At 34.2% G+C, this 13594-nt stretch overlaps 1 protein-coding gene across 2 annotated transcripts in view; it reads right to left on the minus strand.

Annotated features, from left to right (window-relative positions):
* The window catches only part of ATR (ATR serine/threonine kinase), a 38164-nt gene that overhangs the window by 748 nt on the left and 23822 nt on the right, over positions 1–13594 (minus strand). For both annotated transcript variants that reach the window (XM_030456024.1, XM_030456025.1), the window contains exons 31-46: positions 13022–13113; positions 12457–12634; positions 11144–11320; positions 10608–10767; positions 9940–10119; positions 8503–8645; positions 7976–8073; positions 6645–6877; positions 5777–5911; positions 4984–5184; positions 4522–4665; positions 3671–3821; positions 2719–2875; positions 2445–2598; positions 1400–1551; positions 1066–1171 (exon numbers count right to left, since the gene is read on the minus strand). In XM_030456024.1, coding sequence (XP_030311884.1) covers positions 1066–1171; positions 1400–1551; positions 2445–2598; positions 2719–2875; positions 3671–3821; positions 4522–4665; positions 4984–5184; positions 5777–5911; positions 6645–6877; positions 7976–8073; positions 8503–8645; positions 9940–10119; positions 10608–10767; positions 11144–11320; positions 12457–12634; positions 13022–13113 — 2461 coding nt within the window. The remainder of the gene's footprint in view (positions 1–1065; positions 1172–1399; positions 1552–2444; positions 2599–2718; positions 2876–3670; positions 3822–4521; positions 4666–4983; positions 5185–5776; positions 5912–6644; positions 6878–7975; positions 8074–8502; positions 8646–9939; positions 10120–10607; positions 10768–11143; positions 11321–12456; positions 12635–13021; positions 13114–13594) is intronic.

The raw sequence follows: 13594 nt of genomic DNA on the forward strand, positions 1-13594 counted from the left end.
TAAATGAATTATAAAAATTCCCAGTATTTTTATTGGAACTGAATATAATTAAAATATAATTAAAGAAGATACCTAGTCTGGAAAATTTAGTCTAAAATTATAGGCAGCCAAAAATGAAGAAGTGTATCAAGTTACGGTGAGAAACAAAGTGAATTGTTTTGAGGTCCAACAGAGCAGCTGCTTGATACTAACTATTCTTATACATTTTCTTTCAAAGCTCAAGCACCATTGGCACCTATCAAAAAACCCCAACAATTAACATATACAACTATGTGGGTGATCCTGTAACTAAAGAAAGGTCACAGCCTGGCTAGTAATTTTGGTTTAGTTAGTAGGTTTGAACACTAGGAGATCTGTGCTCCAATAGCTTGGTTCAGTTCTTTCATGTGATATAACTTTAGTACTGTAATTATCTTAGCTGCTGTGTTTATCAGAGCTCCACAGGTTTTATCTGTTATCACACAATTATTTTCACTAAATATTAATTTTAAAGCAAAGCCAGACAAATCAGAGCTTTTGCAAAGGGGAAAGAGAATAAATATTACAGGTTGTCCAAGCTGTATTTTGGATGAACAGTACAGTATCAGCAGCTACAAATGAAACAGTACTTATGAAATTCTAATTTTAACCATGTATTCCTTGACCTGTAACAAGGCAAGTATTTATTCAGTAATAAACATCCAGTCATAAAAAGCACAGAAGTATGGACAAGAAAGACTCTGGATGTTAACATCACTGTAAATCTGGAAGATGTCAGTGAGGGGAAGCAGGAGCCTCGCCTATCCTATTGCTTCTGTTGATACTGTCCTTGATTTATTAACAAAAGAATTGTAACCTTTATTTTGTTTGATACTTTAGTAGATAAATTACATATTCTGTGAATGAAAACAATCTCTTCATGGATTAAAATTATGGACACAGATATATTCAGGAAGAAACATCTAGAGGAATTTTTAAATGAAAGAAAACCCAAGAAAGATAGTTTCAATCAGAAAATATGTAACTGGCAACCATGATGAACATCTGATTTTTTAATACTTTATGCTATTTTGGTTTTCAACTAACCTTTTCATTGACAACCTCTCCAGTTTCATTCACCTGTGCTCTTGTATTCCCTTTAACTGGTTTACTCCATTCCACGAGAGGATCATGGAGAAAAGTCTTTAAGACACTAAATAAAATAAAAAAAGGATAAGGTACATACAATACATTTAATTTCCAAAACAAGAACACTGTCAGGAGCCTAGGGTGAATATCTATATTGTTTTACATTTAACTGCAGGTCATGGTAAGACTGATCTGCCTGATAAGCACATGTTGGAACAGACAGATTCCCCAGCAGTCACTGTTTCAGATGTTTCAGCTTGATCAGAGCTTGCAGCAAAACCATTTGCCATACCTCATTAGAGGCTCCCTTTGATCTCTCATCAGTCTCATTGTGACTTCACAAGCTCTTCGGAAGAGACCTTCTGTTCCCATTGGACCCATTCCATTAACCATGTTGTGAGTGAGACGAAAAGGAACGATTTCTGGAACTTCAAAAGTTTCTCCCTTTACATTGACAAAAAAGAGTAAACCTTCAGCGTTTTACACATTACTGAAGTACAGGGTAACATCTGCATTGATTTTAGGGTTTTCTTCCCATCTTTGTCAGTGACAGTTTCCTAGCTGGCACGAGGTATTTGCTCAGTTTTTAAAGGGAAATTACAGTGAGTGATGGATACCAATGTCCAAATAACCTTGTGTTCCCTGCTTTATTACACTAGTACAGGATATAAAATTTTGTTCTGCATATATGTTACTGCTCTGTAATCTCATATAAAATGCTAACTTTTCTTTTACAATTTCAAGTTAGCTTACCAACACTTTTTAAAATTAGGGCTTATGTAGGACAATTAGGCTTATTAAAAAGCACGCAGAAGAAATAAACTAACAATATCACTACTTCACTTACCTGAACTAGAAAGGGCACATACTCCACACCAAAAGCATCTTTCAACAGGAACACCAAAATTCAAAATCCCACTCTCCCCACAATTTCTGATGTTTATTTTCACAGAACCACTGGAATTTTTTTTGTGAGGGGAAAAACCAAGAAACTGTTCACAGAAGCAGAATTCTGAACATATAATTATTGCTTTGTTTGGAGAATGGTAGTGTCACAAAATACAAACACACTAAAATTTGGGCTATTTCAATGTATCCGTATCAGCTAATCTGATATTGGCTAAATCAGAAATCTGTCTTCCATTACTGCAGCATACAGAGCCATCACATACTCTTGACATATGCCAAATTCTTTGTTTTGTATAAAAAAGAAACAAAGTGAGAGAGATAACATAACAGATGTGGAAAAGTAAAAACAGTGGAAAAAACCCAAAGACAATAGAAATTTATAATTTTAATTTACGTAGAATAAAGAGATAGCAAGTAGCACATCTCACCTTATTGAAGAGGCAGTTGAAATCCACGTGCACACATTCACCAGTCAAAGAATCAAAAAGGATGTTTTCACCATGTCTGTCTCCTAAACCAAGTATGTAACCTACCATTGACATCACTGCAACAGAACGACAGTAGGCTGACCTACTATTGTACCTGTGGAAACAGGAATCAGGTTTGTCTAAGTCAGTTTCTTGTTTTACCTGTCCTTATGCAGTAGCATCATTAATAGTTAGTGAAATACACAAAGTAGACATTCTTAAGCTAACCACTCACCATGAAGTAGGATCAGGAAAAGTTCTAAGAAACCATTCATGAAAGAGAGGAGGATGACGAGGCAGAAGGACTTCTTTGAACATTTTCAGCTTTTCAGACAAAGGTGCTGTCTTTGGAAGCATATGCTGACGCAGTTCTTTTCCTGTCATGTAGATACCTGTAACAGACCTTCTCAATTAGGGAAAAGAAATCCCCAAATATAAAGCCTTTATGTACTAGTACAATGTGGTATTTTAGAGAAGATAAACACCTCCATAAAGTTAAAAGAAAGGAATAAATGGCAAATAACACATAGAAAATGGTGATGGTGGGGTACTCTAAAGTAAATAACAAATTATACACATACACAAGAAAAATCACCGTCACAAAGCCATTCACTGTATTCAGCTGTTCGGAGTTCAAAACGACCAGATGTCTGTATATATCTTTATCTGGATGTGTGAAATCTTCCCCCAAAATTTTACTGCACCAACCTTAAGGTTTCTTTGAGAACAAGAAATTCAAAAGAAATCTCCTCTTTTCCCAGAAAAGTTTCTGTAACCTTGAAACAATTCTAAATTATCTTAATTATTTCAGACAAATGTAGCAGAAATGAAAAACAACTGATCAAATCTAAAGAACAGGTTCATAGCCTTCCTATTACTCAGTACTGCATATACACTCCCATGCTGCTAGCAATGCTGCTGAAATAATCTACATCACTGTATAAAAGAACATATTAAGCTGTGTTATTAGTTCTCATGAGGAACTTCTTTATTGCAAGAACCAATTCTCTTCAATACAACAGTAAAAGTCTACTAGATAGAGAAATAATATATTAGATAGCTAGAAATATACCCAACTGCATCTTGATAGAATTCAGTCTCATCTTTGTTGCCTAGTTTACTAATAAAAATACAAAGCCTTTAAAAATAAAATATCAATGTAGACTATAGCACAATATATTTCTTACCTTTCTCCTTATAAAGCTTTATCAGGATATTTCTTAACCCAGCAGTGTTGTTCACCCATTCAATTATGCCACACTCATCATTTAAAGGGATAACTGCATAGGTTCGAATATGGAGTTCTCTCCTCCGTGACTCTGCATCTTTCCTTAAGCACTATTCAGAAAAGAAAAAATGTATTAACACATAACAAGGAGAGAATCAACATTTTTTAAATAACATTTACCATTCTATTTATATCTGTATTCCAATCACATGATCTAGAATTTAAATTCTAAGCTTCACTGCCTGCAGCAAGTCAAGCAAAATCCTCATCTGTTCTCCCAGGTATGTTAGAAGAGAATTTTGCAATAAAATAGTCCAATGGCATAACTTGTACATGGCTCAAATCCTTTAAGTGCAGTGTTTGAAATAAGAGCTCTAGTGTCAGAGAAGCTAGCATTTGCATGAACCTCATGGAAAACACAATTCCTTAAGAAAGTTGCTGAGAAACAAAATAAAACAAAAGAGTAAGTACGGTAACATTTTTAGTATGAAAAGATGAATATACAGATTTCTCATTAAAAATACTAGAAAACATAAAAAAGAATATGAAGCATGACAACAGGAAGTCCACATTTACTGTAAATAACCTGGAGTATTTTTGCTGGAATAAGCAAATGTTTTGGTGAAATGTGATATTTTGCTATTGTATTTGGAAGAAGTTACACTTTATCAATTGCTGTTGATTTTCATTGAAATATATTTTGCAACAGTTTTCTTCTCTACCAGCAAGCTTTATCTCAAGGTAAGTTGTTTTTTGTGTGACAATTCAACATTTGGATAAGTTTGCATCTAATTGTCTAACTCATCAAACCTTATTAATGAGGGAGTTGAACTCCATGAGCCGACAGTCCTTTCTTAGATCATCTTTTGGCTTACACATCATAATGTAAGATTTCCCATCTGAACCTTTTAAGGTGATCTTTTTTGGCTTTTGAAGTGATGCAAGAATTTCCACCTAAGGAAAAAGTCAGAAATTAAATTTTTATGAACATCTGTATTAGATCATACAAAATAAAATTGTCTGTAATAAATCACTACAACCAAGCATATTAGTATTTCCATGGTGCTACAGCATACTGACCTCAGGACAAAACTTTTCAATTTTTTTTACCAAGAGGCCATATGACCTCTTGTTATGACAGAAGCCACCTATTTTCCACAAAAGTAATTATCAAGTTTCACTCAATCCTGCAGTTCGAGGAAACGAAGACATATTTGCAACTGTATTTTGTTTAACATGATGTTTAAAATTAGGTGCCAGCTAGAGGCTTACCGTATCATCAAAGCCTGCAATGTAGGCCCAGCACCCAGGGAAAGGGTCATGGTTAGCATGGGCACCAGGAATTGAAGGAAGAGTTGGTATCATTACAGATTGTAATGGAATGAGAATTTCACTAAAGGTGTGCTCTTCTACTAATCTCTTAAGTGTTTTGAAATGAATATTCATGCTTAATGTTGAGCTGTTTCCATCAACCTTGAAAAAAACAAAAACCAAACCATTATTCACCAGTTCAAAATAAGCACTTGAAAACTACTGCTACTTCACGTTAACTAATAAATAGAATAGAATAATAAATGGTTATGGAAATGAGAAAAAGGAAAAGTTACATTCTAAACTTAATGGAAATAAATCCATCTGGCCTCTATGGCACATGGAGTTTTCACACAATGTAAGAACAAATCAGTATATACAATATACAAAAATAAACAAAATAATTAAAGAACTTAATTATTTTCACTTTTATTATCATTACTGCACAAGCATATTTCTATAGTAGGATTGTGAAATGATTGCAAGAATGATACACAAAAGCACAAAACAATGTAAAACCCATGTACCATTATGTATTGAAATATTTTGCTATGTGCTCAATTTAGAGAAATTCTTTTCTTTTTGCATTTTTTTTATTAAGTAAAAAAACACAAGTCTTGTAAATAAATGTTAGTATAGTTTCTGTTAAATTTCAGTAAAGTAATGAACTGATTAATCAAAGCTATCAGAAGTTTATTCTAAACATTTTTGAAGAATTCTATTACATGTGTTAGTTTATTTATTTGTTAAGTACCGGTTTATTGCATAGTTCTAATAGCTTATCTGTAAGGCGTGTTGCATCTCCAATAAATTTTCCTAAGGATTCCTTCATGTGAATAGCTTTGTTTAGAATTTCCTTACATCTGTTAACACGCATTGGGTATGAGGACTGAAAAAGAAGAAAATTAAATTTTTTTAAACAATATAAAATCAATGAAAGAATCCTAAAAATCCACAGTAATTATTATTTAATCTGCTTGTCATATTTAATACATGGGGAAGGCTGTTCTTCAACTGACATTTGGTACCTGAAGAAGCAGTATAGTGGTATGGTTGGCAGGTGTGGAGGGGATTATTATTTTCTGAAGCCATTTTCTGAGTCCCATAATAGAAAGATCAATATTCATGAAATACATCAATAAATATTGAATGTTATTTCACTAGCCTTAAAAAAATAGTGTGCACCATAGTTTCCAGTTTATTTTAGAATTACCTTAGTACCTGGTAAATGTAAGGACATAGTGATATATCTATCTCATTTTAATCAAGGCACAGCAATAATTATTTGATTATAAAACTGGAAGTACTATTAGTTACTACAAACAAAAAAAATTGCCCATAATTACCTGATTCATCAACTATTTGTTATTCACACTTCCCTTGCTAAGCATGTTAGCATTGTAATTTGGAACCATTAAAGTGTTAATATCTGAACTTCAGGCTACAATAAAATCCTTTGTACTGATAGCATTGATACCCTGTTCCACAAAACTGTTCCGCCGCAACCGAAACTTTCGATTCCTTCATATAATCTTGAAGTAAAGTAGGTCATATTCACACTTCTCTCTGATGGAAACAGATTTAAAAACTTAAAAAAGATGCAGCTACACTTATCAAGGTACCTTAGATACAGCAGTCATCATCCACATTGCTTGCTGTGGATAGGCCAGAAACACCTTAGCAACAATCACCATCAGAACTGCGAAGACTTCATCATGAGAATGACAGATTCGGGAGATTAACTGAGAAAAAGCTGTCAGAAACTGGTATGGTGCCAGGTGATTTGTGTGCTCTGTAATCACCTTATTTATTTTAGCTAAATCGTTTTTCATTTGAACACGTTCTGAACGACTAGCTGAAAAACACAAGAGGACAAGATTATATTCCTTGTTTTCCATCAGAAATGTGAAGTAACTTAAATCAAGCCTACAGCTGGTAATTTTCTTAAGCCAAAAAAAACTCAAGGAAAAACTCCTACTCTAAAGTTCTTTTTAACATAGTATACAATGACTAAACACATATGCTATGTAACTAACCAGAATAACAGGAAATGAACACACACAGACATCAGGAACACAGAACAGACAGCACTGAGAAGTTTGCCTTACACCCTTAAAATGAAATGTCTACTACTCCTATAGCATGATGCAGTGGCATAGAGCAAAACCAGAAACACTCCATCTATTTCTCCAGTGAAAGAATTCCAATGTCATTCAGTGGAGAGGAAATGAGAAAAGTTTTTATAAGGCATGAAAATAGCACATCTGCTCCCATCACCACTCCTGCATCTGAGGACTCAGCATGAGCAGGACATCCCCAACAGAGACAGCAGCTTCTGATATGACTGCAGACAAATGCAGTTCACTTATACCCAGGCCAAGATCCAAGAGCCACAACAGTCTGATGCACTCCAGACCTGCAGGTAATGTTAGCAATTTTCATTTGTACAAAAATCTCCTTCCCAAAACTTACCTATGGTATTAGTTTCCCACACCTCTATGCTACCCACAGGTCTGACTCCTTCCCCCAACCCCAAAGCCATTTCAGTAAAATGTCTTCAACAACTTAAATCAAGACAAATTGGAAAAAAACACCCCAAAGCCTAACACTTGACTGTAGCAACTGTATATAAAAACACTACTTATATTACCAATGAGGTCAGCAGAAGGTGACATGCAAGGATTTTCTCTAAATCTGTTTATCGACTTAAGTTATCTAAGGAACAACACTATCTCATTATATCCTTTTTTTTAAAGTTCTGGAGGGTTTAATTAAAATAATTAATACTGCCTTGCATATTAACATCCTGTAACTTAAAATGAAAAATAGTTTTGTTGTTTCCATACAATCTCAGGCAAAAAGTCTAAACAAAAATCTGCTATAATGCTTCATTACTCTTGTAATTATACAGAAGTATGACAAAGGAAGTATGTACTAGGAAAAAATGTTCTACCTTTATCACATTCATATGCTTTTGCTCCGAAGTCCAGCCATAAAGATAGCATTCTTGGCATTGACTGGTAGATGAACTGGTTTCCATACTGTAGGGACCTGCAATTACATGTTTAAATAACAGCATGTTAATAATGTGTACTAGAAGCATTAAAAACTCAGTATTCTTAAGTGTTTCATATTCCATTCTGGACTTCGGAGATTTATGTTCAGCATTTTAATGCATCTGCAACAACTAAAAGCTTACTAATATACAGAGGTTTTGTTTTTAATAATCAAAATGTCAGGTGAAATAATTAACTGTCTTACACAAGACAAAAAACAACTGCTTAGTCAGAAGACAGAAGTAAACTTAATTAGGTAACGAAGAAAAAGAAACAAAAAGGAAGCACTGAGTGTTTAATTTTGCAATATTGCATAAACATCTGAGTCAGTCTGCATGGTTGAAAGACAATATATTGATTCAAGCTTTTCGGTACAACAGTCACACTTCTAAAGAAGCTAAGCAAAGTTCCCCTTGAGTCTAACCTCCCAAAATGATGAACTATATATCTAATCAGATCTCCTTGTTTTTCCATCTTGTTGTCAGTTACCATTGGCATTAGTTTATCATAATATTTAGCAAGATAAAAATGCCCATCTTCCCATTCTGGCAAGAAAATCGTAACGTCCTGCAACAAAAACCAAGAAGAGATCATTACTTTTGAGAGGATATTCAATTTAAAATAATTTTTAAAACTCTAATAATAATAAAAAAAGATTCTCAAGAAACAAGAATTTAGTACAAGCTATCTTGCTGCAAAGTATTTGCAAAAAAGTATTAATTGTAACTTTGTAGCTCCAAAACTGTAATCTTGCTCCAAGACATCTATCCAAACTAGAAGCCTGTTCTTAAAATACCTTTTGGATTTGGAGGCAAGATAACATAAGACAGGATGACGTAGGATTCCTCAACTAAGAAAACCTATAGTTTCATTAAAAACACTATAATCAATTTCCTGATCTTGTTAAGCTCAGTAATGGGTTTCTTTTAGTTTTTTGAAAAGTGAAACCATAGGATATTTTTCATATTTCTGTTTTCTTACTAAAAGCATGATCTTTAAAAAAAAAACAAATAAAATGTGTGACATATATTATACAAGAAATAACTCTAAAAACACTGGCTTCTTTCCAGTGGCAATATTTAGACAGTAGAGAATTCTAAGCATTAATATTTTAATACAATCTATTAAAATCTCTACTATTTCAATCTTCACTTGATTTCATACCATCATTAGATTTTTCTCTAAATAACTGTTACAGGAGTACTTTAGTTTGTAGGACAGCAGTAAGTATTAACAGTTGCAAACGCCAGTACTTCTGACCTGGTAGTCATGACATACTACTTGTAAGGAAGCATAAAGATCTGCATCTACTACTGGTTTAGGCAACCTGAACAAATAGCAAAACAGTATGCCACTGGCATAGCAAGATGAAGAAATATAGCACTCTTTTGTTGAAATAAACACCAGATGCCTCTTTTCCTAGCTAGTGCTTCAGAGATTGGAAGCTTATTTATAGCACAGTTTTAAGTCACTGCCAGAGAAAAAAGAACACTGAACAGTAATGCAATGTGTCATCCAGTTATCTCACTGCTGTTTAGAGTAGCCACGCTTCAGGGAGGAATTCTAATTTGTGAATGCATAAGGAAAAAGGCAGTCTTCTCATTTGTTTTTCCTTTTTCAAGAATTTCAGTAGGTATTCTTAGCTCCTACTGTTAGGACTTCCCCGTATTGATACTGAAGCTAATTCAGATACTTACACCTTTGTAAGAACTACTTCTCTCCTATACATTGATAGACCATTTAATACCATTGATGTCATCCTTGGCTAACGTCATCAGGAGCATAACAATAGCTTACTTGAGGTTATAATACTCTTCTTATTGAAAACTACTGTCCTGTTAACACAAGTATACCAAATTACCTTATACTTTTTCATAACTGCATTGCTTTCAAAGTTAGCAGTTTCTTCCATAAATCTGCCCACTAGCAGCATTGCCTGACCATGGATGAGTTGATCTTTGGTACTGCATGGTGCTTTATTTTCAGGGAAACATAACTCAACCCCCTTCTGGAGAACAATGAGTGCTTGATGAGCCTCACCCTAAGGAAAAGAGAAAAGCATTTTGTACGCTGTAAATAAGAGAGTTGTAGAATTTCCATCTCACAGCTGTTATTAAGGCAAAGCTGTGTCCCAAATGTGTTCTAGACCATTCTGGCTGGGCTATCTGGCTAATATTGACTTCAAACGGTTCTTGCACTCCCTCTGATCCCAGCATTGTCATCATTTTAGGTTTATGACACTGATTGCTCCCATGTTTGCTGCCTACATCTTAGTTAAAAGGATACACATTTGGTATTAGGACAATTTAAATTTTCCAAGGCTGTTTTGACAAAGGCAGGTAACCCCCTAGTTTTATATATAGCTGCCAGAAAAGTCAATGGATACAGAAGAGGGCTGATAGGCAGTTGGGGATAAAAATAGTCCCATTTGACATATTTTATGAATAGTGATTGCAAGCCTTTTTTTTTTCATTGAAGACAGATAAACATTACTTTCTTGCAAGTGAGCTCCATTTAAATTTTCTTTACCTTGGACCAGAGCCACTTGGCTCGTTCTATATAAAGTTCTGAGAGTGTAGATTCCCCAGCATTCAGAAGAGCATTATACGCAGTCTGGTGATGCCCAGCTTTTCTTGCAACTCGAGCACTCTGGAGCCAGCACTGACCAACAAGCTCACTGTAATCCTGGCTGAAGAGATATTTTGGCAGAAAATGAAAAATCTCAGTGTTGAGCACTACTTTATGATCTAAAGTAAACATTAAAATCCACCGAAACAAAAAACTCAATAAACTATACACTACATATCCTTTGAAATTATTTGTAATAATTACATCTGTTTCTTCTTTTCTCCATCTAGGCCTGGAAAGTAAAATAATCTTTCTCCCTATTTCTCCCTTATCTTTCCTAGATATACCAATTTTCCCTTCAATTTTCAAAGTATATAATATTGAAGACAACTGCTTTTGTTGACAACATTATTTTTCACAGTCTCTTCTAACACATACGAAAACCAAACATCACTGAGAATGCAACATGGACAGACAAGAAATAGTCATGTTCTCACCTTTTACTGAGACTAAGCAAAGCCCTTCTCAGTGCTAAAATGGGTTCTTTTGCTCTGTAAGAGTTTTGGGTCATTTCAATACGAGCACACCAATTCAGGGAATCTCTACCATGGTCACCAGCTGGTTGCTGAAACATCGGTCCAATACTATGTTCCAACTCACACAGCATATGCAGTCTGTGTCAACAAAATAAAGGCAAAAAAGAGTTAAAAATTGGTTGCTGTTTGAGCTACATACAACTTGAACACAGAATTTGGCATTTTCTTTCTTAAAGTTGGATGTGTAAGTAGTTTGAAACTATAGGACCTCTTCTAAAAGCAAAAACGCTGATTAGTTATTTTCTCACTATTCCTTTACCAAGCTGCTGAAGACAGAGACAATGAAGATCACTTGGAGAGGAAGTCAGTGTTTAGAAAGAATATTTCCATCCATTATTTCTAGCAACAACTCTTAAAAAAGTCTGATAGTTTAAAAAATAGCATTTTGGAGACAATATACTATCTGTTACTTACACAGCTCTTTTACAATGAAGTTACTAAATTTTTTTTAAAAATACTATTATCATTAGCTCTAACTGTAAAGCTGCAAAGCTAAGAGCTTCTAAGCACCTATGCTCTCACTGGCAGATACCAGTGAGTATATCTGACAGAGACAGTGATGGACTGTTCCCAATAGCCCTGATCAACTCAGTACTCAAATTGTATTTCCTACATAAAGCAGCACTGGAAAAATTAACAACACAAAAGAGAATTAAGAAGTAATTAAGAAAAATATACTTCAACTAGATGGTTTCATGCAGTATATTGCCATAAGTATGCATTTACAGTGCAGAGAAAGTAATAGCCTTTTTTAATAAAAAAGGCTTAATCACTTGTTAGTCCCCCTCAGACAACTTCAAAACTACTGAGAAGGATGGGGTTTCTATTTCTACTGCCTTTTGCTGATAGAAGGGAGTGCTTTCAGCCCACCATACAGATTAAAAGCAATGCTCTAAAGTTAATGGAATGAATGGAGTTATTGGTCAATATACATTGGGCATAAAATTAAGTCTTGAACTTTTTTAACCTGATATTTATTTAAAATTTCTTGCTGATTCTGAAACAGTACACCCAACAGTATTTTTGTGAATATTTTTCATAGGCTTGAAATACACAGTGCAAAGTAATTGAAGATTTAAAAAAAGAAAAAAAAAAGAAAAAAAAGTGACAGAAAATGCACTTCAGTACCATGTATTGTGGAAGAGGAAAGTTCTTGCTGATGCACATTCAATTATGTAATTGCTAGATTTGATATTAACATGAAAATCAGAAACCTGATAATATGCTCATATCCTCGCTGATAGGATCCTCTTTCAAAGCTTGCTGCTGAAAGGGGTACAATCTGTTCTGTTCGAACAACCTTGAGTGTTTCATAAAAAGCTGCTTCATTTTTCTTCTTGGCTGATAATAATAAATGTCCTAGTCTGACACTCCAAGTAGTGGACTTCACATCTTGGGGGAGAAAAAGAAAAAAAGCCCTGCAAACTGTATTTCTTATAGCAGCTCAAGCTGAACATGATATTTTGTCTTAACATACTGCTAGAAAAATAATTTTTACTTAGGACTAATTAACTCAATTTCACCCCACAATTCAGCCCTCCTCAATAAAACCGAGAGCAAAAGAAGCCTTCCAGTTGCTCTAAATTTCTACTCAAAGACTATGCAGTTTACAATCAAATACATTACAAAAACTAAAAGATTGTCAGAATCACCACTCACCTCTGTAAAACCCAAGACTAAAATATTACAATAGCTGCCACTTGACTCAAGATGATTAAATTAAGACATATACTTATCAAAATATGAACACTTGCTCACATTTTTGATAGCATAACTTACCTGAAGCCAAGTAATTTTCCAGTAAATCCCACTGTGACAGTTTCCAGGCTGCTTCCACTCTGTAAGTGTTCAATTCAGAAATCCATTCAGACCTGTTAAAGGAACATGAAGGCAATAAAAGCTTGTGCTGAAGTCAATAGTTTTTCCTTTTCCCACTTAGTATATTACTTCTATATACTATTGAATATTCTTCATACAAAACTTCCCTTATTTAAAAAGAAGCAAGGTACTCTTTCTTCTAACACAATTCAATAAAAACAAGTATACACACTGATAAAAAATATGTTATACAATATGATTCCACAAATTCAATTTCCAATTAGTGTATTTAACTTCTATAGCACATTTTAAAGTTACTGCCTTCCAATCTCTTTTTCTTATTAGGCTACATGATAGCTATGGAACAAGTAACATACAAGACTACGAATGAACGATTCCATTTAACCAATTAAAACACCTATCAACACTGCACACAGTGCAGACAAGAAGTACTAATATTTCTTGAAGTCTTGAAATAAACGATTTCTAGACAAAGCACCTAATTTTTCTAGATTCGCAGGGCAAGTTGGATAT

This window comes from Calypte anna, chromosome 9 (assembly GCF_003957555.1).
Source record: "Calypte anna isolate BGI_N300 chromosome 9, bCalAnn1_v1.p, whole genome shotgun sequence".
In the NCBI taxonomy this organism is placed as follows: Eukaryota; Metazoa; Chordata; class Aves; order Apodiformes; family Trochilidae; genus Calypte; species Calypte anna.